At 42.5% G+C, this 27882-nt stretch overlaps 1 protein-coding gene and 1 long non-coding RNA gene across 11 annotated transcripts in view; both read left to right on the top strand.

The window, feature by feature from the left end:
- The first annotated feature begins 509 nt into the window (after window positions 1-509).
- RBMS3 (RNA binding motif single stranded interacting protein 3) overlaps window positions 510-27882 on the top strand; it is a 1328331-nt gene continuing 1300958 nt past the window's right edge. For 2 of the 10 annotated variants that reach the window (XM_038570636.1, XM_038570631.1), the window contains exons 1-2: window positions 510-2455; window positions 3552-3784. In XM_038570636.1, the coding sequence (XP_038426564.1) occupies window positions 3563-3784 (222 nt within the window). In that variant the 5' untranslated portion in view covers window positions 510-2455; window positions 3552-3562. Of the gene's footprint in view, window positions 2456-2910; window positions 3006-3551; window positions 3785-27882 lie in introns of those variants that run through there. The other 8 variants (XM_038570630.1, XM_038570628.1, XM_038570648.1 and 5 more) reach the window with 5 other exon arrangements.
- LOC119865360 overlaps window positions 4426-27882 on the top strand; it is a 157424-nt gene continuing 133967 nt past the window's right edge. The window contains exon 1 of the long non-coding RNA XR_005376922.1: window positions 4426-4549. This is a non-coding gene — a long non-coding RNA (uncharacterized LOC119865360). The remainder of the gene's footprint in view (window positions 4550-27882) is intronic.

The following is a 27882-nucleotide window of genomic DNA, read 5'->3' as shown; positions in this document are numbered from 1 at the left end:
GAAATCTTTCAAGTGACAAGTTCTTTTAGTGCCTAAAAATACTGCAGAATATAATTTAGTCCACCTTTATGCCAAATTACTGAGGCTTTATTAGACTGTCAGTGCACAAACTAGGTGGTTTCTGCTTGCATTGTAACAGATAGTATCAATAATCCAGGCAGAGGGGAGATTGTGGACGTTCAAGTCTCAAGCAGAAGCTCAAAAATAACCAAAGCTTTTAAGGAACTAGTTCTACACGTTTGCATAAAATTTATTATTCAAGATAAAATGCTCTTTCGTTTTAGGTGAATGATTACTGGTGTGAGAAAATTGTATACTTCTAATCGACTACCAGAGATACAACATAGTTGTATTCTTAATTTCTGTAACTTCTTATTATGCAACACTGAGATCCTGGAGGGGAGGGCAGGAAGGGACAATAAGATCATAACAAAAAAAAAAAAAATCTTTTTTCTGCCATTGTGTTTTCCTAATCAGTCTCTCCCAGTAGTATTTTAGGGGAATAGTGCCAAAGACAATTATAATGTAGAAAGGCCAACCATTTGATGTATTTATTAGAGCAGTGCTTCTCAAACTTGCATGTGGTAGGAATCCCGTGGGGAACTTGTTAAAATGCACACTATGATACAGTAAGTCTGGGGTGGGACCTGAGACTGCATTTCTAACAATACAGGTGTCGGGATGCTACTGGGCCATTGACCACATTTTGAGTAGCAACGGGTTACTTGGTTCTTTCAGGACATCGTTCGGTAAACTCTCATCTCAATGACTCAAAACATCAAATGGTCTGGTGTAAATAATAAGAAGGGTGATTTGTGTTGAAAGTGCTGACTTGCTAATTTGAATCATCTAAAAGAGAGACATCAAAAGGTCAAAATTATTCATAGATCCATCATTATCAGGAGACTAATCGGGAAATGAAGTCATTTAAGGCAAAAGCAAAATAGTAACACAAATACCTCAGATGACTACTAGGGCAAAATTTTCAAAATGTTGCAAGCTGTCTGCATGCTTGAAGTAGCAATTTACATGCATAATTAGGTGCAATCAACAGTTTTGAAATGTAATATATTTTCTGAGCCCATATTTACTTATGACAGATGCAAAAAAAAAATCTGTGTCCCCAAAAAATAGAAGGGCAGAGAAAGAAAAATATTTGCATTTAACAGTGGGACTCTTTACAAGCACATGCCTAAATTTAGAACAAATTTAGTTGAAGTATTGTATCTTTATTTTGATTTAATCTTCATTTAAGCCTTGAAAGAAGTTCACAAACACATTTGGAAGTGACAAGCATGTAAGAATAATAACTTACCAGTCAGCTGTTCCGAGCTCCTGTTGGACCTGACATGTAATTTTTACTTCTACACTGTGGAAGGAAAATCTGACAAATTCAAAACTTTATTGCACAAAACACCACACTGACTTTCCTCCTGTCTTCAGAAGGGGCTTCATTCTTTAAAGATACAAAATATCTTTTAGAATAATTTATATAAAAAGATTAAGCTAACAATTTCTTCTTCCTAAATCAAGGTCCTCAGATGGGTGCTCAAAGTGAATTTCTATCATCTTACTATTTTCAGCATAACAGGCAGTGATTGTGGTGTGCTCACTGCGCACTAACGCACTCTGCTGAGCACTTTACACCTACAATCTAATTTACTGTTATAAAAATACTATAAAAATTGATTTATTATAATATACTGGGGAGGAAATGGAGAGTAGGCACATAGCTCTCTGTTTTTGGCTGATATATTACTACATAAAGGGTCCTATGTCCTAGAGTGCATTTCAGACTAATGCCAGCTCATTTTATTTTAAATAGGATCCCAACTTGGAAAATGAGCTTGAGGTCTGTTTTTCAGGAATTCTGAAGAAAAAGCGAATGAGGAATTCAGTTCCCAAACTTCTTTGCAAAAGCATGCTCACATTGCAATATCCAGATTGGCTGTCTACACGATTAAATTAAAGTGGCAATTAATTTCTGTCACGTTTATAGGCCGAGTCAGAGATTAAGAGATTGAACTGAAGGATAGGGCCTAATGATGTGTTCTTGTGCAACTGCATCTGTTGAGACAGAGTCTTGATACGGCGAAGTCGTCTTAAGGTAACGCAAAGCAGTCACGAACAATGCAATTTTCTAGTCTCATTAGGTAAGCGTTATCCGTGATACATTATATGCTATGGAAAAAAGGCCACCCTCTGCTAAGAAATGCATGAATAGTTCATTTATCTGCTGATCCATTTGGGGGCATTATGGAACTCAGAGCCCAGAACAATGGGCTCTATTTAATATTAAACAGGTCCTTAATAACCTGCTATTTCTCTCCACAGCTGCTGGAGGGTCCCTCCTGGACGTGCAGAGTTGCAGTCAGCAGTTCCCAAGAAGTTGTAAGCTACTCCCCCAGTACCGAGTGGCGTTCAATCTAGAAGTCGTGCTGATCACCTGACCCCGGTGAGCCCCGATGTAGGAATTCCCAGGACTAGCCTCGTCACCCCCATGTACCTCTCTCTGCAGACGCCGCTCGCCGCCTGGCCGGGGGTCGCCGCGGGCACCTCGGGGGGCCCTGCCCTGCCCTGCCCTGCCCTGCGGAGCCCGCCCCGACCTCCCGCCGCGCCGTCCGCCTCCCGCACCGACCCTCCCCGCCGACCTTGACGCCCGAGCGGGGCGCGCCGCGAGCCTCGCGTCCTCGGGTCCCCGCGGGGCCCCACCCCTTCCCGGGCCGGAGGCGAGGGTAGGTGGGTTCCCCGCGCGGAGCCGCCCGGCCCGCTGCTTCTGCTCTCTCCATCCAGCTCCCCAGCGCGGGGCTGCGCGGCGGCGGCCCCCGGAGGACACACACGCACGCTCCGGAGGGCTGAGCCCGGGACGCGCTCGGCGCGGGGGAGGGCGGGGGGGCGCCCCGGCCCCGGCCCCGGCCCCGGCCCTCCGCCCTCCGCGCGCCCCCGGGTGCAGGTCGGGAGCCCCTCCTTTCCCGGCCCTGCGCGCCGCCGGGGCGAGGCCAAAGGTGAGGGGTCGGCGCTCGGTCAGCGGGCGGGGACCGCAGGGCTCCCAGGCGCCGGGCAGCCCCCTCCCCGCCGTTTCGCCCGGCGGTCCTTGCAGTAACTTTGTTCCGAAGGCCGGAGGGGAGGGGAGACGCCGAGGGGCCCCCGGAGAGGCCGGCGAGCGCCGCGACTCTGGAGGCCCGGCTGGAGAGCAAGTCCCCGGGCGGCCCCGGGGCTGGGCGCGCGGCTGGGAGGCGTCGCCTTCGCCGCCGCCGCCGCCGCCGCCGCCGCCGCCGGGATGCGCTCTGCCTAGCGGGGCTGCCGGGGGCGCCCGAAGGCCGCCGCTCCAAGGACACGCGGCCCCCCGCTCCCCGCGCGCCCCGGCCCAGACGCCGCCGGCGCCCGAGCCGAGCGGGCGAGCGGAGCTGCGGGGAGCGCGGCGAGGGGCGGCAGGAGGGAGGGCGCGCGGGAGGCGGCCCCTCCTCGGCGAGCCATGCGTGCCGCGGGCAGCTGAGGAGCCGCCGGGCGCCGCTGCCAAGTCCCCGCTCCGCTTTTGTCTTGCCCTCCAGTGAATGGGAAGATGGAGATGGATGTTGAGGGAGTTTCTCCGCGCCCGGAGCCCATCCCCCGCTCCCAGGGGGCTGGCGGAGCCTGCCAGGCGCCGCCACAGCCGCCCCAGCCCCAGCCCCAGCCCCAGCCGCCGCCGCCGCCGGCTCAGGATGAAGTGCCCGGCGGGAGTGCGGGCGCGGAGGACAGCGACGATCCCGACGCGAGACCCGGCAGCGCGAGAGGCGAGAGCAAGGTAGGTGCACCGTGTTGGAGCTGTGACACCTTTTGAACAGAACCGAGCATCTCTGGTAGTGGCTGTCACTTGAACCCCTCCGCTCCCCCCACCCCTTCCCCGGTTTGTGCGGTGCTGGGGGTTGCAGATGTGGAGAGGGCGTGAGGCTGGGGAGGGCCGTCGCCGGGAGAGAGTGACTTTCCGAACTGGAAGGCGCGCGCGCGCGTGTCTGTGTGTGTGTGTGTGTGTGTGCGTGCGTGTGCGTGCAGGAGGCTGTCCTGGTTTCCGTGTTCAGAGGTGTGTGCCCAGAAAAGTCTTCTGGTACATGCGATGTGGTGCCCAGGGTAGAGCACAGCGTCCCCGGAGAGCCGTGCTCACAGACCTTTGCCTGTGCACACCACAGTGGGAACCAAGGCTTATTCAGATGATGTAGGTCAAGGGGAAGCGTGTCTCCAGGAGCTCCCAAGTGGCTTCTGAGACTCCTTGGAGGGAGGTGACATCGACCTTAAGATGGCAACAATGGGAGCAAAGTTTGGCTCATTTGCAGAACGGGGAGCGCTGCCTAACCCAGCTCTAAACTCGAGGTCCTCCTCCTCCTCCTCCTCCTCCTCCTCCTCCTCCTCCTCCTCCTCCTCCTCCTCCTCCTCGGCGGGCACCCTGCTAGCTAGGAGGGCAAGGGACCAGGTGCCTGGCAGCAGATGAGCCCTGGAAATCTTTTGCAGCCCTGCTGTGTCATTGTAGACCAGGGGATAGCTACTTCTTACTGTGGAGAGGAGAGTTCTTCAGGTAATTGGATTCCAGTAAGAGATTGCTCAAATGCCATCATTCTCTGGTGCTGTTTCTTCTGTTGAGAAAATTGTAAAGGAAAGGAAACGGCATAGAAAATACTGCCTTGGTAATATTATGAGAGTGTATTTATTACAGCTTGGTCTCTGAGCACAGTCTTTTTCCATTCACGCCTGGAGTTCCGTTTTGTGGAAGCTGGTGTGGTGTTCAGGTGTATCTGTGTGAAGTGTGCACATGTATTTGTTAATGCATTTTTGAAACTGCTAATCGTGGGGAAAAGTTGGTGTAACAGAGCAGGATACCAAAGAAGGGTCAGTCAATATACTTTCTCAGTTTTGATCACTTAAGAAAATAGCCACCTCGCCTGCTTAGAGGAGGATTGCATGGCACCGAGCGCTCCTCCTCGGAGATTTTGCCTTGGGTTTCTGTTGGACCTTCCTGAAGGTACTAGTGGATTAAACAAATAATACCCGAAACACATGGGGATCACGTTGAGGGTTGCTGTTCTGTATTTGGAGACAGGCTCACTTAACAAGTTGGTATTTGCAAATGTTCAGAATTGTTTTGAATTTTGAAACTGAGGTAAGGATTGGCATTGTTGTTTATCTACCCAAATCAATATTGTGATTTAAAGGGCAGTCTACCACGGAACGGGAATTTGAACACACACTAACGGAACCGGGGTGCCTTACAAATGCACACAAGATTTACATTGTAAAAACTATGATGAATTTTAATATTCTGATACCCTCAGCTTTCCAGTTGCTCTTGATTTCATGAATATTTAATTCTGTCATGACTGCATATTTACTACTTTAAATGACTGTGTGCGCTCAGTTATATGAAATAACCATAACCGAGTATGATATTACTTAATCCAACTTTAAGTGTCTTTTGCAGAATAGGTGGGAATAATTAAAATATACAACCAGTGCTGCTATTTCCATATTGTTGGTTCATGTGCCCTGAGCATGAGAAATTCCTGCCATCAGCAAAAATCTGTGCTTATTTGTTTCCCTTTGATGCACCATGCAGACTGTCTAATGTTCTACCGGTTGTGAGGAATAAGGAAGGCAATGCACTACAAAATTACAGCAGGTGAAGACAGGCCTGAAAGCGGGTTGATTACATATCGTTAATTAGCATGTTCAGATAATTGAGTATTCCACTGATGTGATTTGCTTTCCGTTTGTCTGCAATTTCTTGAGGTGGAAACAAAATACTACTTTTTTTCCCCTCCAGGTGTTTGCCTTAAAAAATCATGTTGAATCCTCCTCTTAAGCCAGAAAGCAGCTGTGTTAACCCTTTGTTTGCCTCTGCTACTGGCTCTTCTGAGTTTGAGGACAGTTGCTGTGTTTCAGACTTTAATAACTCTTTTTGTCTTTCATGGATACTAAGGCAAGTCATAAATTGATTTTTCGTGGCAAATCCTGGTTTCATTAGCGGGAGTGGGCTTTTGGGTGTCTGACCAAATTATTCTACTAAAATATAAATGGAAGACAAAGTGGGATAAAGTGGTATGTGGTTTTACCAAGCTGTTTGGGGTGAAGCGAGGCTATTATTGTGATAGGATTTAAACACAATAATGTACAGTTGTAATGAAGTGGACTTGTATTTTCACTCATGAAAGTAATGAAATACGAAATTTGAATACTCTTTTATCTTAAATCTTCCTCCAAGGAAGGGTACTGTAAATAGGATGTCAATGGATATGACTCCCCTCCCCATCAAATAAGGTATCCAGGGAGCAATGGCATTTTTTTTTTTTCAGATTCTGATTTGGGGGCCATGATTTTTTTTTGTCATGAATTTACCCCAGTTGTCTTATTGGAAAGGAAATCAGAGCTTAGTGCCAGATCAGCTTGTCTCCTCAATTGCAGGTGCATGGTTATACGTTCTCAGAAAGTCTCTGAAATAAGAGGAAAGGTTAGAAAACTGGATCAGTCAAAGGATTTTTTACACCAGAGTTTCATGATGTGACTGGCACTTTCTGTTCCTAGAATAACAATGCCTGATTCCTCTCTACCAACTACTCTTTGGAGAAATGTTAAAGCAGCTACACACTATATACGCTTTGATTCCATGAATTGGCGTCGACCCTAAATCGACCATTTATTCCTCCTCTGTGCTTGCAGGCAGGTTTATATTAAACCTTCACAAAAAACCAGTTTCCTCTCCTTGCAATGACATCCAAAGACAAAGTGGTCCCCCCTTTGGGGACCTAGAGATATTTCCTCACCCATTATCTCAAGCACTTCTTTCTCGTGTCAGAAAAGAGTTTCTCTAATCTGAACAGAACCTTTTTCTTCTGGCCTTGCAGATGCATGGTCATGCCCTTAAGTAAGAGACCTTCCTGTCCTCGAAAGAGTTCTCCTCCCTGGATTTGATCATCCTCAAAACTTTCTTGCAGAGTTCTCTGCAGGCCTTAGATATTTCATTTTTTTAGTGCCATTTAAAACTCTTTTGAAATGCTTTGTTTATGCTGAATAACTCCTGGATAAATATTTCTGAAACTTTCTTTGGAAAAGTTAAAGTTCCTTATGTTGAGGACCAGCACCCAGTAACTCACTCCATCTGTGCTATCTAGCTACTTATACAAATGTGTAAATTCTTCCCTTGATCCCAGATGAGTGACGTAAATGATTCTTTCTGGTCTCCTGTAGCTTCATCTTGTTCATGTGTTCTCCCCTTTTCTTCCCCCCTCTTTCCTCCCCCTTCAACACATACATGTGTACACCCCCCCCCCACACACACCATTTACTGTGAAATGTATGTTCATGGCCCACGTGTGAGGTCTCATGACCAAGCTTTCCTCTTTGTTCAGTTCTCATTAAAGCCTTGATTTGAAAAATACATCTTCTTGTGGTTTTGGACCAGAGAGACTCTGTGCGCTGTTGCTACCAGTGATACTTCACTGATGAATGTGACTCAAGATTCTCATTTCAACTGCTTTTCATCAGTGACACTGTCCTAAGTCATCAGTCTTATGGAGGTTGCTGCAGGGAATCTCTTATCCAGCCTGTCAAGACATTTTTAAAATCCTTTAATTTTGAAATAACTTTAGATCTATAAAAGAGTTGCAAACATAAGACAGAGTTCCCATAAACTCTTTACCGAGACTCCTCTACTGTTAACATCCTTCTTAATCATGCTACGTATATCACAATGAAGAAATTAACTCTGGCACAGTACTATTAGCTCAACTTGTCCAGTCAACATTTAGTGAGCGAATTTGTAAACATATTGAGGTTTTTCATTTTATCCTTCTAGGATTTAAGACTTTCTTTACACCTGAAAGGTCTTTGAGAGAGTATTTAAGAGCCAAATTTAATTGGCATTAACTATCCCCCCTTTTTTTCTGCTGGGTAGGAGCAGCTTGTGAAGTACAAAGGTTGAGGTCCCAGGGGATCTGCATCCTGCTGCAGTGAGCCCTAGGGGAATTACAACTTTGGCAAAGCTCTTGAGTGCTGTTAACTTATGGGGAGTGATAGTCTTCTTTTTTTATTTTATCCTGAAAAACATTCCTGCGCCAGGTAAGATAGGGTTTGTCAGTACACAGAGGACAGCAAAGTCTCAAGTGGCAAGTAGAGGAGAAAAGGCAATTGATAAAATCAAGACAGTTCACTTTGATGCCTAACCCCTTGGGTGTTTGTTTCTGGCATGAAAAATAATGGAAGCCCTTTCATTTTTGTATTACATTAGCCAGGTGAACTCTGATTTCCAGCACAGAAGCAGAAACTTGTCCACATTAGGCACCATGTCATTGTGATTAAGAGCGCTGGCTTTCTGATTAAGAGTGAAATCAGAAAGACCTGCATTTGCTGCTGGCTCTGTCTTTCACTTGGTCTTAACCTCAGTAAGACCTTGACCTTTCCAAACATCAGTATTTTCATCTGTAAAATAGGAATAATAATTATTATTATACATCTTGAACAAGATAAGCTATATACAGTTTATTATCCAATGCTTCATACGTACTGACTGCTCAGCAATTGTTAATAATTGTGATTATTATTACTACCCTTGTGTCAGGGTTCTGAAAAGGAGAATGAGTTGGGGCTCTACGTTCACCTAGAATTTTCAGTTTCCCAGAGGTTTGTGGGGCTGGAAATGCTACAGATACACTATTCACCAGTCAGACCAAGTTGGTGCTCATTGACCTGATTCTGTTCTGTGGGCCTTGAGGTATTTTTCTCGTGGGCAGGAGTTTAGGAAAGAGTTACCCTTTATCTTTTTTTTTTTTTTTTTTTAGATTTTATTTATTTATTCATGAGAGACACACACAGAAAGAGAGAGAGAGAGAGAGAGGCAGAGACACAGGCAGAGGGAGAAGCAGGCTCCATGCAGGGAGCCCGATGTGGGACTCCATCCCCGGTCTCCAGACTCAGGCCCTGGGCTGAAGGTGGCGCTAAACCGCTGAGCCATCGGGGCTGCCCTACCCTTTATCTTGACTTATCAACAGACCTCTCCTCTCAGGGAAGCCAAGGAGGACCAGGTCAGAAGACCCCTGCATTCCAGTCCAAGACCCAGGGGTACATGCAACAATAAGAGAATATAATAAATAATAAGATAATAAAGCAAATGCATAGCCCTGTTTTTATACACTATATTTATGGCTTCTTGGGAGAAGTAGGTGGCACATTTTAAGACTTAAAATGTTTGAACTAAAAAGTTGTTCCTTTCGGGTTCTTTGTTTGCAAGCAATAGAATCTGACTTTAATTTGAGCAAAAGGGTATCATTGTGAGGTCATAAGGTAATCGCAGAATCAAAGGAGAAATGATAAAACTGGTTTTGAGAAACACTGAAGCCAGGCGATCTCAGAAGATCTAAGTCGCAGAGAGTGAGGAACCATCTCCCAAGGATACTGACACAAGAAGAATAAATTCCAGCCAGCTTTTTGACTTTCTGTCACTCTGCTCAGGAGCCAAAGTCCAGGGCAAGGTTATCTAATGGACTTTGCTTGGATCAGATACCTGCCTTTTGGTCAGGGAAGAGTGGGCATTACATCGAAGGTTCTTGAAAATTGTATTCTTTGGAAGGAGTATAGTCCCTGAGGAGGAAAATCAAGGTGCTCTTAGAAGATCAAGGGGGAATGGATACCAGGGGCAAAACAATTGGTGTAACTCCTCTTCTAGAGAGGTACAGGATGGGAGGGGCTAGAGGGGGATGGAGAGGGAAGCCAAAAGGAAAGGAGAGAAAAGAAAAGAAAAGAAAAGAAAAGAGAGAAATAGAGGCAAAGAGAAAAGGTGAGAATCAGACAAATGCACTTAAACAAGAACCTGAAATATTTTTTTTTAGCATTAATTTCCTACCATTTGAAAAGAAAGAAAACAGAGGAAAATTGAGTCTTCTATTGCTTATGTACAGGCTAGGTTTCCCACTTATAAAATGAAATCAGTGATGTGTTTCACATCTGCTGAACAGACTCAGGACGAATGTGATTGGGCTCTGATATTTTAAAACTGAGATCTTCCATGGAACTGCTGCCCATTAGAATGAATGAAATGCATTGACATTTTTTTTTTTTTTTTGGTCCACTCCTGAATTAAAGCAAGTTGGTTTTCTGCTCAAAGCCCTAAAGCATTTTCTTTGACTTTTGAATCCACGTGTCAGTACGTTCCTGTGCTTACATTTGGACCTTACATACTATGGAGAGAGTCCTGCAGGAGGAGGCCGACAGTATGTTCCTCATTTTGGATGGCACATGTTGGGGGCGAGCTGTTCCTTCCTGAGCACACACCCTTCCAGCGCCATGCCCGGCACATAGTGGGCACTTATTAATAGCAGTTGATATTGAATACTGACTTGATGTGTCTGTCCACACTCATTATACACCCTCTAGATGCTGAGATCACAGACTTGAAAGAGAAACCCACAGTTTCATGGGGGAGACACACTTATGCACGGATCATGATTCTGTAGGATGGGAGGACCATCAGAGAGATGAGAACACAAGGCAAATTCTTTGTAAGTGGGGCCACTTAACACATTTTTTTTAAAAAGTGAAGTGTTGACCTAGCAAGCATTAGAAGTAACCAAATGAAATGAGACTGGGTAATATAGAGACACTAATAAACGACTCCTGTTTCTGAGTTTGCTGCTGTAATAACCAATGGTGCGAGTCAGGTCGCATTCACAATGCCAGTGGCAGGGCCTGCCCTGTCCATCTGTCCACACTTCCCCCTCCACCCATTTCACAGGATTGCATCCCCTCCCCAGGTTTGATCCCTTGTATTTTACCCTCTGTTTTCTCTTTAAGGTGAGATTTCCTGGCATAATTTACAAGTAGTAAAATTCACCCTTCTGAAGTGTACAGTTCAGTAAATTTTGACAGTTGTATATGCCTGTGTAGCCACTACCCAAACAGGATGTGGAATATTTCTGTCAGCTCCAAAGACTTCTCTTGTGGCCCCCTGCAGACAGTTCCCTCACCCTACTCCAGCCTTTTCCAAAATTGCATATAAATGAAGTCAAATAGCGTATAGTCCTTTGCATCTGACTTCTTTTGCTGAACAAAATATATTTGGTATTCACTCATTTTGATGTTTGCATCAGTAGGTTCTCTTCTCTCTCTCTCTCTCTCTCTCTCTCTCTCTTTTTTTTTTTTTTTTTTTACCGAATAGTATTTCATTGTGTGGAATACCACATATTGTTTGCCCATTTATCCGTTGATGGGCATTTGGGTAGTACTGTGTTTGACTTTAATTAAGAAACATTTTTTTTGTGGACATACATTTTTATTTGTCTTGGGTAAACTCCTAGGACTGGGACTGCTGGGTCATATTATAAGTATATTTAACTTTCTAAGAAGCTACCAGTCTGTTTTCAAATATAGCTTGTTCCAAATGTACTGATCCAGCATGCATTTCTACCATCCATGCTTGAGAAGTCCAGTTGCTCCACAACATTGTCAACACTTGGTATTGTCAATATTTTTAATTTAATTCATTCTAGTAGGTATGTAGTAATGTCTTGTTGTGGCTTTAATTTTTATTGTCTTATTAACAAATACTGTTGAATATGTTTTTTATGGCCTGTTTGCCATCTGTATTTTTCTTTGGTGAAAAGTCTATTCAAATCTTTAGTGGTTTATTTTTTTTTTTTAAATGGGTTATTTGTGTTTTTATTATTGATACAACCTATTATTTTCACATAGGTTTATGTTTCAGAAAACCTAGTGGAAGTTTGAGGAGATTACAAAGAAGAGTTATTTTGGGTTTCCTTTCTTGGGGGTTGTTGGTGAACCAACATTTATGGAGTGATTTTCATGTGCCAGTCATAGAGCAAGGTGGATTCACTTTGGGTGATCTCATTTTATGCTCCACAGTAATCCTGCAAAATGACTGCTATTAGCTCTAAGATCACAGAGCTTGTACATGCCAGAGAAGAATTTAAATTTAAGTCCTGTTGGACTCTTACTCTTTCTGCTTCACCAGGTGTGACTCCACACCTGCTGAAGTCCTGACGTGGCCTGTTCTCCACAACTTACTGGTTACTTTCCCAGCCCAGACTGCTTTCTCTGCTCTGGGTGTTTTAAAAGCAGCCCTTAGGTGAAATAACACTGCTGGCATTGACATGCAAATCAGGACATTGAGCTTAAGGCAAGAGAGTTCTCCCAGTTTTATTTTGGTCCTGAAAAAAAAAATCTTCTCCACTTCAAAAGGTAGAAAGGTGAGAATTCTCCAGAGAAGTAGAAGGTTTGAGGTATTCATTTACATTTTAGTACCCAAGGATGTCCATCTCTCTAGCTCACTTGTGTGCTCTGGTTACCCAGAGGGCTGGGGTGGGACTGACCCCCTGGGAATCAGATCTCAGTTCAAACTCCAGGTTTGGTCCTGCAGGCCCTGAGGACTTTGGACAAACCACGTGAACACTGATTTGAATTCTCTTATCGGTTAAGGTGATGGATAAGGGTAAGTTCCCCTTACCGCACTTGAGTATTAGGAGTGACCAGGTCCTCTGTCCCTGGAAACCCTGGGTCCCAGATAAACCAGGACAGTTGGTCATCCTGATTACAGGATACATTTAAAGCACAGGGATCATTGCAGACTCTCAGGATATGAGAGCTGTCACTGTTGAAAGTGCTTTGGGGCATTCAATCCGGGAGTCTGAAAATGACTCATTGTATTTCAGAACTAATAAGGCCCTGTGAATGATTCCAGGTTCTCCAAATTGACTTAAAAAATAGTTCAAAACAAGACTTTGCATTTGAATTGGATGAATACCATTACTTTTCTGAATAAGTGGCTGTAGAACTTTCTAAAGCAGCTCCTTATGGCCTCCAACCATGAAGTATGTTTTAGGAAGATGCTGAGATTTCCCTGGTTGGAGAAGGTTCATCAGGGGAGTGCCCTCACTGACAGGACAAAATTCACCTTGATAAATAATTTTTTAAAAATTGCATGGTTGCGGGGTACCTAGGTAGCTCAGTCAATTAAGCATCTGACTCTTAATTTCTGCTCAGGTCTTGATCTCAAGAGTTCTGAGGTTGAGCTCTGTGTTGGGGGGTGTGGAGCCTGATTGATGTTCTCTCCCTCTGCTCCTCCTCCTGTCCCCACCTTCTACTCCCTACTCGCTCTCTCTTTCTCTTTCACTCTCTTTAAAGTATTTTTTTTTTTTTTTTTTAAATTGCATGGTTGAAAAATCCTCGAGGAAGACACAGGTAGTAACTTCTTTTTGACCATAGCGACTTCTTTCTAGATATGTCTCCTGAGGCAGGGGAAACAAAAGCAAAAAATAAACTACTGGGCTACATTAAAATAAAAACCTTATGCATAGCAAAGGAAACAATCAACCAAACTCAAAGGCAACCCGTGGAATGGGAGAAGATATTTGCAAATGACATATCTAATAAAAGGTTAGGATCCACAGAATACAAAGAATTTAAAAAACTCAACACCCTCAAAATGAATAATCTGATTAGAAAATGAGAAGACATGAATAGACATTTTCCCAAAGAAGATATCCAGATGGCCAACAGACATGTGAAAAGATGCTCAACATCACTGATCATCAGGGAAATGCAAATCAAAACTATAGTGAGATATCCCCTCACACCTGTCAGAGTGGCTAAAATCAGAAACACAAGAAACAGCAGGTGCTGGTAAGGATGTGAAGAAAGGGGAGCCCTCTTACAGTGTTGGTGGGAATGCAAACTGGTGCAGCCACTCTGGAAAACAGCATGGAGTTTCCTCAAAAAGTTAAAAATATAACTACCTTACAATCTAGCAATCACTTTACTATGTATTTACCCAAAGAATACAAAAATATCGATTCAAAGAGATATATGCACCCCAGAGTTCATAGCGGCATTACCAATAATAGTGAAATTATGGAAACATCCCAGGTGTCCACCAGTTGACAAATGCTAAATATTCAATGGAATATTACTTAGTCATAAAAAGGATGACATCTTGGCCATTTACAACAACATGAATGTGGCTAGAGAGCATTTTTAAAAAGATTTATTTATTTATTTTGATGAGGGGCAGGAGGGGCAGAGGGAGAGGGAGAGAGAAGCCTCAGGTAGACTCCCCACTGAGTGTGGAGCCTGATGTGGGCTTGATCCCAGGACCCTGAGATCACGACCTGAGCCAAAGTCAAGAGTAGGATGCTTAACTGACTGAGCCACCCAGGTGCCTTGGAGCTAGAGAGTATTATGCTAAGTGAAATAAGTCTGCCAAAGAAAGACAAATACCATATGATTTCACTGATAAGTGGAATTTAAGAAACAAAATGAGCAAATGGAAAAAGAGAGGCAAACCAAGAAAAAGACTCTTAGCTATAGAGAAGAAATTGATGTTTACCAGAAGGGGTAGGGATGGATGAGTGAGGGGGTATGTTAAATAGGTGATGAGCATTCAGAAGTACACTTGTGATGAGCACCAGGTTGTATGGATGTGTTGAATCACTGTGTTGTACAACTGAAACTAATATTTCATGTTAACTGGAATTTAAATAAAAACTTTGAAAAATGTCAAAGAATTGCATGGTTAGTGGGGTTGGTGTCACTAAGGATCAGACTCAGTATTTTTTTCACGGGGCCTTTGGTTGGAAAGACACTGTTCTTGTATGGAAGGTAGTGGGACTTGGTGCTGTGACTTTGAATCCAGTTCTGCCCCATTCTTACTGAAATCTTGCACAAGTCACATTTTTTTTTGAGTGTTATCAACTACGAAATGGGAATAATATTTTTAACTTTCTAAGAACTGTCTAGATTGGAAACAAGTTCAGTAGTACATGAGCAAAGTCTTCTGTGAACTCTTACATAAGTCTGAGTGTGTGTCTGTGTTTTGCTGGATATGAGTCTTTCCTCCCCCCCCACCCCCATGGTTTTCTGTGACCTTATTTAAGAAATTCAACAAAAGAGTGTATCATTTGGTTAAAAGTGCTGGAATATAGGGTCCATAGGTGCATGTGGTCATTCTTGGGAAGGATGTCTTCAGATGATACTGGGTGGCTTCAGGTGTCTGGGAGGTCCAAGGGGCCAAATCTGGGCTGTGGTACTCAGAACATCACCAGCTGACTTGGACAGCTTGCTGTCCTGCCGTTCTGCCTTGCTTGCTATTTGGATGACAGTAATACTGGTGTTTTTGGTTTCATTTATTATTTTTTAAGTTTTTGGAATTTACCCTGTCCTGCCCACAGCCTTTGCCCAAGCCATTTTCTTTGCCTGAAAAGTTCTCCCCACACCCCCTTCACTTCCCTGTCACCCAGGTAATCCCAACTCAGCCTTCAAAATTCAGTTTAATACCCCAAGGAAGCTTTTCCTTATTTGCACCTTTCCCTCCTTATTGCATGTCTGGTCCTTGTCAATATGGTATCTATCATACATTCTTAATTGTACATTAGGTATTTAATATAAGCCATGAGGATAGGCCTAGGTTTATCTTTTTCACAGCTATTCCCATTCCCCCATTTCACAGCTATTTCTCTTCCCCCATTCCCCCAGCACAGTACATTGCATGCAGGAGGCCTGCAGAAACATTTTTGATGAATAAGGTTGGCCATGAGTACTCATTTTGAAAATCTTTAATACCTATCTTCTGGCCCAGAATGGTCCCTGTTCTCATGCAGCCCATATTCTAGGGGGAGAGACAGAAACTAAACAAGTAAATAACTGAATAAATATAATAGATAATAAAGAAACAGCTAAATAAATAATATGATACCAGTGGCTGCCTGGCTGTCTGGCTACAGGCATATATTTAGCATCCCTGCCTAACCATATTTTTACAAGAGCTTCCATTTAAGGCAGTAGAGAAGGAACTACCAACCAGTCTGTTTTCTAGAGTTGCCACCTTCTGACAGCCTCAGAACCTGGCTACCTCCTCTACTTCTCTCTGCTTCTGCTAGAGTCTAAGTTCTCACCCTATTGGCATTATGAAATCACAGCACATGTGCCAGCAGCTCTCCTTCCTGTTTTCATGTCAGACATCGCTAGTTCCTCCCAGCACTCTTCCCTAATGAGTTCAGCCTTAGCTCTGGAAGCAGATATTCATTATCAGTTGGAGGTGGCCTGTGAGATGAAGTCATGGGGCTCTCCTTGCCCTTGGTGTATGGCTTTCCCAGCAGTGCTTTCTCACTTACCTGGACAAGACAGTCAGTCCTCAGTAACTATGTCCTCCCTCCCCCCACCCTCAGTTTCCAGACCTGCATTCTCTAATCTGGTAGTCAGGAGACATATACGGCAATTGAAAGTTAAATGGAATGAAAATTAAAGAAAATTAAAAATTCAGTTCTTCATTTGTATTAGTCGCATTCAGTTGCTCCAAAGCTGTAAGTCGAAAGCCTACCCCGTTGGGCAGTGCATATCTAGAACATTTCTATCATTGCAGAAAGTGCTGTTGGGTAGCCATGTTATAGAATGACTTCACCCCTCCAGGCCTGCCCCAGCCATTGTTGACTGAAATCCCCCTGAGATGCTCTGAAACCAATTCTTTGACAAGGATGAAGATTTTATGACCTCCTAGGGTTTGGTTTAGGTTCTTGGTGAATTACTTACAGATTGTCTTTGAACTACTCATACTGTTGTGTATAGAGACTGCCTAGAGCAAGGTCTCATTCAAAAATTTTGTCTGGTGGTGTTGCTATTTTTACTTAGGTGTTCCACTAAATCTTGGTGTTTGTCCTTGGCCATTATAGAAAAACAGTCCCGGATAAAGTGGTTCAAGAGATGGCTTTTCTATTATCCAAGGTCAAAACCTTTATTAGTGGGTAGTTGAACCTGTGGCTGAAGCACCATTGACACCTCTTCTTTGCAGTTTACTAATGATTGTCTTCCCACTGTGGGGATTACTGTGATGATACTTGTCAGAACACACAGGCAGAGGAATCTTGCTGAGAGCCCAAGTCTGATAGCATCGCACAACCCCTGCGCTTGCAACAACAATTCAGGGAATAATTTTTCGAATTATATAATGGATAAAGAGTATTAAGTTACAAAGTTCTACCCTTAAGGTGTCCTATTTTTCTTCTTCATATGTCTCACTCAATATAGTTCTAAGTTCACTATGATTACTAGGGGTTTCAGGTCGAGATAAATAAGAAAAAAAGAGGATATGAAAAAGAAAGTCTGATAATGAAAGCTTCCTTTTTGACCCTTTATATATATATATTTTTTTTCATTAGTGAGTGAGAAGAGTGATCTTTTTAAGATTGGAGGAGGACTGGGGAGTTAGTCCTAAAAGATGCTAATATGGGACTTGCTGTGCTTTTGTCTAGCACATTACTTGCTTGTCAGCAGGAAAAGAGATGGGAGGATGGCCCCAGGGTGGATGTGGTGAATTTCCTCCCTGTTAGTTAGGATGAAAATTTGAATGACACCTTGAAGTGATTTCAAACTCTTTTATTTACACATTGAGTTAGCTGGGAGGCCCCTAGGCATCATATTCAGAATGCCACAATGCTTGGAAAATGGTGAGAGAGAGAGAGAGAGAGAGAGAGAGAGAGAGAGATGTGAGCACTCTCTCCTCTATCCCAACTGTGGCAGGTAATCTGGACCAGGGAGTGAGAATATAGGTCATTGAACAATGGTCAAGAAAGAAAAAGGGCATATGGCCAGGCCAATAATCCTGATACCTTTTGGGTATTTTTATGTACTATTTAAACAAGTATTAAACACACAGAGGTACAGAAAAATTAATATCTCTGCCAAAAGTTAGAGTTGTAGCCAAGGCAACCATAATTGCCCATTAGTCATTCCCTCCTTATTTCTTTATGTTTGAGCTAAAGACAAGGAACTGGAGCTCATTTTAAAGTCTTGTGCATCAGGGAGGGTTCACTTTTCACCCCTGGGATATTTGGAGGGTGAAGGACAGAATGGTGGTGCCTGTGTTTTCAATGGCTTCAAGTAGCTCAGAAGTCAGAAAGGTGAATGTCCAGGGAGCGAGATGAAGGGAAAATTGCCCGACAGGTGTGTGTTAGTCCCTGGGGCCTCCTAACTTTCACTGTTGTGTCTTCCCAGTCTCGTCACGCTCAGAAATGTGCCCATATTACCTGCATGCTGTGGTCACAAAGGCACTCAGCTCAGAATCGTGCAAGCTCAAAATGAAAGCCTGAGCATGGGATGGTCACTTGTCCGGTTTTTCTTCTGCTTTCAGCTTTCAGGCCATTTTGGAATTCAAAGAAGCCTCCTCATTAATGGCACAGTCCCTGAATTCTTTTGGGATTTGGTATCTGGCAGTGTCAGCGTGTCACATGTTGCTTTGCTGGTGTGTATCCCTCTAGTGAAGGAACAAGAGGCAGAGAAAAAAGGAAATCCTTGAGGGAAAAGCAATACCGAAGACTTAACATTTCACTGCTGCTGTGATGTTTGAAAATATATGTGAAGTCTTTATTTTGATGCATCAATTTAATTGTGGCCTAGAGCTGAGATTTGCATCTCTGTGGCTATCAAATGTAGAGATACAACAATAAAATAACACCACACACTTTGCTCCGTTATCTAGTTTTATTTTTTTACTTTTTCTTTTGTTGTCAGTTGTAGAACAGCTATCTTTAAGAAACTAGAACTTCTGGAAAGGGTTAATTTCATCCTGTATTAAGTACCAAGGTTTAACCTTCTGTGAGGCTGGACTGTGTGTTGAGTGCCAAGTAGGTAAAGCAGAGTCCTCCGAAGTAATGTTCCAGCTGAGGATCATATCACTCTCTAAAAAATAGTCTGACTTTCTGCTGATGATTCATCAGAAAAATGAGCATGGTAATTGAATTGGGGATTTAAAAGGATCTCAAGGAAAGCAACCACATTTGACTGTTGGCGCTGTCATAAGAAATTGTGTTAATGTGCAATATGTAAGGCAATAAGCTACCGCAGTGGACTCTTTAGCAAAAGCAGGCTGTGTGTGTTTTTGCCCTGATCGGTTACAAGAGGCTGTCCATCACTGCTGTTGAATCAGAGAAGGGTTTGAAAACACTGAGTTTTCAAACAAGTGAGTCTCACTGTGGAGGCCTGCGATGCCTTCTACATGTTGATTAGGTTGTGGGAAGGAAATCTGGGTACTACAGCAAAAGATGACAATCAGAGAAACCAGCACGGAGGAGTTTTCTGAGGAGAGTTTTAGTCTCCTTTGTAGTGTGGAGATGATCACTGATAGCACATGTAGCCACTTTATCATTGAAGGGAACAGATTTTGGTCCCAGTTGTATGAAATATTGGTTAGGATAGGTTGAATGAAAAAACCACCTTTGAACAAGTTAAAGACCTAACTTCTCTAGAGCAGAGGTTCTCAACTGAGGGCAGTTTTCTCCCCCACACTTCAGGGGACCTTGAGTGTACCTGCAGACACTTTTAGTGGTCAAGAGTGAGGCACTCCTCATGTCTAGGGTAGAGGCCATGATGTTGCTACATGTAGCCTATAGTGCATGAGACAGCCTCCTACAGTGATGAAGCATCAGGCCCCAAGTGTCAGTAGTGCCAAGGTTGAGAAACCTGATCTAGAGAATGTTCTGGATCTTTGGATCTTGACTTTGTATAGTCTTTATGGGGATGCTATTTTGAGAAAAAGGTTAAAGCAGAAAATATCTAAGGCTTTTCCTTGTTATAGAGTGTCAGGACTCCCAAAGATGTGAATGCATCCTTTTGCCAGATCTAATAAAAAGAGATGAGTCTGAGAAGAAAGTTCTCTACACCAAGAATTCTGAGTATTGTCTTTGTTTTTAACAAAACTGACACTCATTGAGACGCTTTCTGTTGCCTCGGAGGTGTAAGATGGAATCCTCCTCCCTAAAAATAATTTTCTTAGACTGTAACAAAGGTTTTCTCTTTCACTGCCAAAACGTATATGCTTTGTGTTTCCAAACCAGTGAATTCAAATCCTGTAGCTGTTATACCCTTATTAAATTTTGCTACAAGCACTTTCTTATCTTGTACAATATGGATTAATCCATGCTTATAACTTTTCACATCAAGAAAAACATTGTATCTGAAGTAGTTTACATGTTTTCTTCTTAAAAACACACTATAAGGCTAAGATTATTTAGCCCTAGAAAATATTGGCAACCAACTAAATAAGACGTGTTGGAGAAAAGACAAGCTACTTAATCTTACCCAATGGTTTAAAAGCTGTTGAACAAGTGTATGAGCAGTCCAGATTCCATTTTTTAAAATTTTGGTAAGCATGAATAAGGCAATACTTGGTTAAGAAGGAAATTTCTGTTCAAAGATTTAATCTACCAAATTTGAAAGATTCAGTCTACCAAATTTGTTACTTTATTTAACCAAGAAGTTAGCTATTGGTGTACACGAGATAGCCAGGAAAGGGTCCGGCATCAGTTCAAACATTTTGAGCCCAAGGTGAGAAGTGTAATACTTTATTTCAGGAGTTGGTAAACTTTTAGCGTGAAAGGCCAGTAGTAAATAATTTCATCTTTGTGAGCCTTACAGCCTATGTCTCAACTACTGCACTTTGATGTTGTCTTGTGGAAGCACTCGCAGACAGTTTGTCAATGAATGGATGTCACTGTGTTCCAATGAAATTTTGTTTACAAAAGTGAGCACTGGTCCTACTTTGGTCTTCAAGACCTAGTGTACTTCCCTCTGTTTAATTTAACTCAGACAGCCTTATCATGGGCAAATGCATAATTCCTGTTGCATTTTTTGCAGTGATGAGGATTGTTTATGAAACCCCAATGTTATCTTCAAAGACTCCAGATTGGGAATCATTGAAGGATGCACTTAAGTGTTGGCCTATACAACATCAGCAAGCTCCGAGGCGAAGACTCTATACCCACAAATTGATTTTGTTAAAAAGCGATGCAGTGTTCATAGAAATTATCTAATAGAGTCTGTTAGCTTATTATAAAAATACATGTCATTCTGTAATATTTGCTAGATTTCTATTGGAAAGAAAAAGAACTGAGCCATTTCAAAGGGGGATTCCCCACAGACTGGAAATGTGCCACAGACTGCTGATCAGAATAGAAGCTCTTACTCAACTGGCATCAAACATTGCTCAGCTTTGACCTTGGTAGTATATGAGAAGGTATGGCCCCGTCTTGTTCAGCTATATTCTGGGTCTTCCTGATAGAGTTTTCTGATATGGGGTTCTGTTATTAGGCCTTGTCAATGTGTCAGCTAATATAGTGTAAGAGCGAGTGATGGTTCCTGCAAACTGTAAAGAGAGAAATGAGCCGCCATAAGTTCCTTGCTTTCTATTCCTCAGTAATCACGCCAGTGTGATCAAACACTGTGACACTTCCGACAAGCCAGCTAGTCGCAATGTGGAGGCAATGAGATATTTTTTTTCCTACGTCTTAAGTGCCCTCAGTCAAAAAAGATAAAACTGAAGTAGTCTTGTGTGATGGTTCTCAATCATGGGATGGGAGAGGCTCAGTGTCCCGTGGAGCAGCACAAGCATAAAATTGCCCTGAAGTCTTCATTTCATGTGAAATGTGAGGCTCTTAAGAAGTAGTGTCTGATTCCCTGAATGAAGTATCTGCTATGTTCAATTAGCCATGTTTTTTCTTTTTTTCAATTCCATCAGTGCACACACACACACACACACACACACACACACAGAAAGAAACCTTTACATTTGCTGTTCACATGAGCCAGTAACCAGTTCATGAATAAAATCTTTGCTGCCTTGTTAAAAAGAGCGAGTTAAACATATAGAACTGATTTCATCATATGACTGGGTTGAAGAAAACTCAATATAGTACTTATATGACCTCTGGCACAGTCTTCACCTATTTCCTGGAAGCATTAAAAACAACTAAAGATAGGCAAAGCTTTTCAGTCTTAGAGCTAGCTAGCTTTCTCTTCTCTTTCCTCCTCTTCCCTCCCCTTTTCTCCCCCCTTCTTTCCCTGCTCCTTTCTCTCTCTCTCTAAAACAAGCTGGTGAATTAGTTACCTACTGCTACATAACAAATTACCCCCCCTCCCCAATTAGCAGCTTAAAAATACTAAGCATTTATTACTTCACACAATTTTTGTAGGCTAGGGATTCAAACAACTTATGTGGGTGGTTCCAAATCAGGGTCTCTCAAGGAGTTGCAGCACACGCATGTCAGCTAGGACTGCAGTGATACAAAGGCTTTAGAAGTGATACCATCTTCTAAAGTGGCCTCATCATGTGACTGGCAAGTTAGTGCTGGTTATTGGTAGGAGGCCTGAGCTCCTTGCCATGTGAATATCCCCTTAAGGCTGCCCGAGTATCCTTACGACATGGCAGCAGGTTTCTTCCAAAACAGGTGTTTAGAGAGATGAAGGTGAAAACCATGGTGTCTTTCTGACTTAGCCTGGGAAGTCACACTGTGTCACGTTTGCAATACCCTACTGGTTACACAGGTCAGCCCTGTTCAGTGTGGCAAGAGACAACACAGTGTGAATACCAAGAGGTGAGAATCTTAGAGGTGGGCTCCTATAGCCAGCTACTTGGAAAGATTCTTCAAATTATTACCTGTACTTAGTTTTCATTTGTGTGGAGGCAGAAACTTTAGCAGGGGTCCTTTCTAAACCTAGGGAGGCCATAACTAACCTAGGCTTTTTGCATAAACAGATGTGAAACTTAGCATACATCTGATGGATTCAGAATTTTTTTTTTCTCTATTAGCAACACCTGTCAGATGCACTAGCTGGACATCGTAGTGGAGGCTGGTTATTCCATTTTTAAAAATTCTAAAGGGTTACAATGACATGTATCTAGATTTTCTTTTCATTGCTTGCTTAAGGATCCCAGCTGGTCTCATCAACTCAGATTTTTCATATAGCTTTCCTTTATGGAATCTGTATTACTTGGGAGAGGCTGAACTGTTGTTAAAAAAAAAAAAGACATTTAGATGCATAATGTCTCCAACATGATAAAACTTCTCTCTTATGTCCCAGTCCAAGATGTATGTTTCTCATTGACTGGTGGCTTTCTTCACATAGTGAGTCAGGGACCCACACTTCTTCCATATGATGGTCTATGGTCTACCATCCTGGAAGGTCAAATTATCACTTGCATCCAGTCTGAGGGAGGGATAAGAGTGTGGAGGTGGTGATGCCAGTAGACTCTGTAGGAGATTCTGCAGGGCTATGGCTATTCCAAGATAGCTGAGAAATGTGACCTCCTGGGGCATCTGCTTCCCAGATATAGGTGTATTCTCTAGGAGTGGCATTTGGGGTTGGGATAGCTTTTGATAAAGAGACAATTATGTCTACTTGAGATTCCAGACTTCAGAATTTGGCCTGCCTGGGAACAGTCATATTTTATAAGATCTGAAATTATGCATATATGAAATTTTGTGACCAAAGTTAATATTACATCACTTTATGAGTCCACAACTGAAAATAATGTGAGCCCAAACCCATTGTAAAAATTTTAGCGTGAATCACATAATTTCATATTTGGTGGCCAAGTGCATTGCAAGTTGTTTATACAATGTTAAGTGGCTGCTCTCTGGGCAGCCTGGGTGGGTTAGAGGTTTAGTGCCGCCTTCAGTCCAGGGCGTGATCCTGGAGACCCTGGATCGAGTCCCGCGTCGGGCTCCCTGCATGGAACCTGCTTCTCCCTCTGCCTGTGTCTCTGCCTCTCTCTCTCTGTGTGTCTTTCATGAGTAAATAAATAAAATCTTAAAAAAAAAAAAAAAAGGTGGCTGCTGTCTGGGGGCACCACTTTGGACTGATAAACATAAATGTCCAGCATCCTTTTTAGGATTATTCTAGAATGATGTGCAGTCATCTTCAAGATACAACCGTTCCACAGGAAGCAGTCACCTTGTTTACCCAAAGTGTTTTTGGACTTATATTCATGTCACTCTACCTAGTAGCACTCTAACTTGCATTATCTAAACCACCTATTTTGTCCCAGGTGTTAACATGATCGCTGTCCAGTTGAGGTGCTGCTGAGCCATTGCTTTCTAATTGTTACTGTTATCATCAGCAGCACCACTTATCTGACACTTAACTGGGGCCATACATTGACCTAAGTGTTTTGTTTATCTGTTATCTCACTTAATAATCCTCGCAAAACCTTATAAGGTAAGTCTATCACCCTCATTTGACTATTAAGTTAATTGTATTTCAGAGACCTGGACACAGTTAGTGGTGGAACTGAGATTTAAATATATTTTATCTCATACATTGCTTTTGCCTTTCTTTTGCAATATGGTGCACATCAGACTAAAAGCAATACAGTGAGGATGTTTGACTTTTTGGTCTCATATCTCTAGGACAAATTAACTCGTGCATTTCTTGATCCTTAAATCACACTATGACGGTGTTTTCCTACTCCTTTTAAAATCATTCCTGATCCCAAATATCGCCTCCTCACTTCTGAGCAACGGCATTTTCTTTCATGTGATGCCTTTGCTCACAAATGCTTTAAACAACCTTTTCCTTACTCTTCCTTTGAACATGGGTCTCCTTTGTGAATGAATTTGCAAGCACCTTGAAGAAAATGGAGCACTGGGCTGTAACCATTTTGGCTTTAAAGAGGAGAATCCAATCTTTTGTGACAAATAGTGGCAGGATTGATAATTCTTGTGAAGGCAGTTTGGAAAGAATTCATCTATTACCACCTTTAGCAAGGCTTTTTTTTTTTTTTTTTCTTACCCACACAACTAAGTCATCAGTAAACTGGTAAATGGATTTAGCTGATACGGATTTTCTCATTTGCTGGGCTTGCAAACCCATGTTGTCTTCAACAGCTCTTTTCTTGGTCGAGGTTCATTGAATCAGTCTTCAAAGTGGTGAAAAGAACAAGCTTTCAAATCAGACAGCTCTGATGGGTTGGAATCCTGGCTCAGAAACTTCATAGCTATGTGTGATGTTTGAGAAATTACTTAATTTCTCAGCACATCAACTTTCAATTCTGCAAATAGAAAGGATGATGCCTAAAGATTAAATAAAGCAAAACAAATAAAAATAGTATTGTGTGAGGAGACTGGTAGGCCTCCAGTAGTTATTGCTACATTAATTTTTGATAAAAATATCAGTTAGGCGACAGCAGGCAGCAGACAGTGTAAAACATAGCTAGAAAAACCAAGGTTGAGTTTTCTCACCTGCTAAGTCTGCAGACTGGTGGCTGCTGGTATGTTGTTCAGGGGCTCCATGATGTTTGGGCTGTAATATCTGTGATTCTCTAGGTTTTGCCCTCATGTTAGCAAGATAGCTTCTGCAGCTCCAGATATCAAGGTGAGTGGAAGAAGAAGGTGCTAGTGGTGTGAGTTTTTTTTTTTCTTTTTTATCTACTATGGGGAAAACACAATTATGCAGAGATGCATCAGCAGTTTTGTGTTGATGTCTCATCAGCCTGGCTACGTCACTTGACCATCCCTAGCTGCAAGAGAGACTGAGGAAGTGATTACTTAGCCATCCCAGCCTCCAGAGAGGAGTTGGGTGACACAAGGCCTCGTGTGGGGATAGGAGCAGCCTATGTATATATCTCCCAAGTATGAGAGAGGATTGCGTGTAATATTGTGAAAGCATGGTGGAAAAAATGACCACATAGGAGTGGCCCTGAGGCTTCATTATCAGAGAGGAAAGACAGCGAAGAATGGACTATAAGGAGGGAAGTAAGAGGGAAGTTTCTAGGCAATAGAAATGGGATGCAATGACATGTGGACATTGCATGCATTTCATGGTTGGGACTTGGTGGAGACATGGTGGGTCTGGAGTGTGTGTATGTGTGGTGCGAGAGCCATGATGTAGTTGTTGGTGATGGAGGGGATTGTTAAGCTTGGACAGATAGATAAGTTGGAACTAGATTTCGAAGAGCCTTGTGCAGGGCAGAAAGCAGTTTGGACTTTGTTTTAATGGGGGCAGAGTAGATACTAGATGACTTTGCAAAGGGATTAAATAATGAACCTATGTTTTGAACAGGAGGGAGGGAATAAACAGATGCAGGTTAGGGGTGATGGGGGATTGGGCTAAGGCTGGGAGAAAAAAAAAAGGAGATAGCAGATACTAGTATTCAGATGGTGGACGTAACACAACTTGTCCTAAATTGCTTGAAGTATATCCAGGAGGGAGGAGTTAAAAATAATCCTGAGATTTCTGTCTTGGATGCATGACAATGCCATTGAACAGAAAGACGGAATCCTGGGTAAGAAGCAGGCTGGTGAGGAGAGGTAATGAGTTTGGTTTTTGACATACAGTGTTGAATGGATTTGTAGGACTTCTGGACTTTGGAATTATTAATTCTGAGAGCCAGAAGAGAAATTGGTAGAAGGTATAGTTACAGAGTAATAACTGAGATCAGCCTAGAGTAACATGTAGAATGGTGGAAGCCAAAAATGAAGGGACAGGCAGATGATGGGAAGAAACCAAGTGGGAGTGGCATTCTAGAGGAGCGAGTGTCAAATGCTTTAGAGAAGTCATGCAGAAAGGAAGAGAAGCCATTGACTCTCAACTCTTATTTATCTTATTGGCCATGTCTCTGGCATGTCCCCCATTTTGGAATGCACCTTATTCTAGATCCTAATTTCTTTGTTGTCTGTACCATTATAGCGTATTACTTAGTTTTGTACAAAGCAACAAGTCATTTTCCATAAGAAAAGTTTCCAAAGATAAAATAATTAGATTTCTTTCTACTACGGAAGCAATATATGCTCATTTCTGAGAAAACGCAGAAAATACTCAGAGGTAGAAATAAGAAGAGCAAAACTCATAATCTTATTACCCAGCAATAACTACTGCCACAAATAAGATATTTTAATCTTTATGTCAATATTTTAAGACACATATGCAAACATATATATAACTATATATATATATAATTGAACATAAATCAGGCAGTCTGTACTACAGTACCTCAGCCTCCTGTCTTAATACAGTATATTGCATCATAAGAGTATTTGCTGTGTTAGTGCTTTTTTTAGAAGCAATACTTTTCACAGATGAATAATATTCCAGTCAATGTGCTTATAATTTTAAATAATTATTCCCTTAATGTTGGACTTTTAGATTGCTTCTAGTTTTTCCCTATTATAAATAGGGCTCAATGAATATCCTTGTAAATAAATGTTGGTACCTTTTGTGGATAAATGTTAATGTTAGGAAATATCTTTTTTTAAAAAAAGATTTATTTATTTATTCATAAGAGACTCAGAGAGAGAGAGAGGCAGAGACATAGGCAGAGGGAGAAGCAAGCTTTTCACAGGAGCCCGTTGCCGGACTCGATCTTGGATTCTGGGATCACGACCTGAGCCGAAGGCAGCTGCCCAACCGCTGAGCCACCAAGGCATCCCATATTAGGAAATATCTTTAGGATAAATGCTTAGAGAAGTATCACTAGGTCTTCTGATACCCTTTTGAGAATTGTTCTTAATTTCCTCCCACACTCCCGGATATCTCAGAGGCCCCACAATGGACTTCTGGTTGTCTTGCAATTAATATGCAGGTGTCTCTTTGCTCTTCTCCGTACATGATTTATTTCCACAATACTAAGGATTTCCTGAGGAGCCACCAATGAGTTTGGAGTGTTGTAAAGGGAGAACCAGAAGCAAAGGTCAAATAGAACCAGTGACTCATCTTGGGAGCAATGTGATAATGTGTTTCTAGTAAAGAAAGAGCTTGTCACTGAAGCAGGATCCACAGTTACCCTCTGAAATCAAAAAGAGAAGAAACAGGTTAAATCCCTAGGGTGGGTGATTTAAGTTACCTACCCGAAATCATTTCCTGCTAGTGCAGGCTATTAAGCCTTGAAATGTGTTCCTGGGTGTGACTTTGGGGTCTTATCTGGAGACCTTTTAAGCATTTTTAGAATCTCTTTTGGCAGAAGTGGTTAAGTGGGCTGGTGTTAGATGAGATGCCCCTCTCGGTGACCTCTTTGGGTTATTGCTAAGACAATGAAGTCACTTCAGCTTGGGAGATGTGCCATTACACAAGGTTTATTGTACTTTGTTCAGG

This window comes from Canis lupus, chromosome 23 (assembly GCF_011100685.1).
Source record: "Canis lupus familiaris isolate Mischka breed German Shepherd chromosome 23, alternate assembly UU_Cfam_GSD_1.0, whole genome shotgun sequence".
NCBI classification, from domain to species: Eukaryota; Metazoa; Chordata; class Mammalia; order Carnivora; family Canidae; genus Canis; species Canis lupus.
Note: the sequence above shows the minus strand (reverse complement) of the source record. Positions and strands in the feature narration are given on the sequence as shown.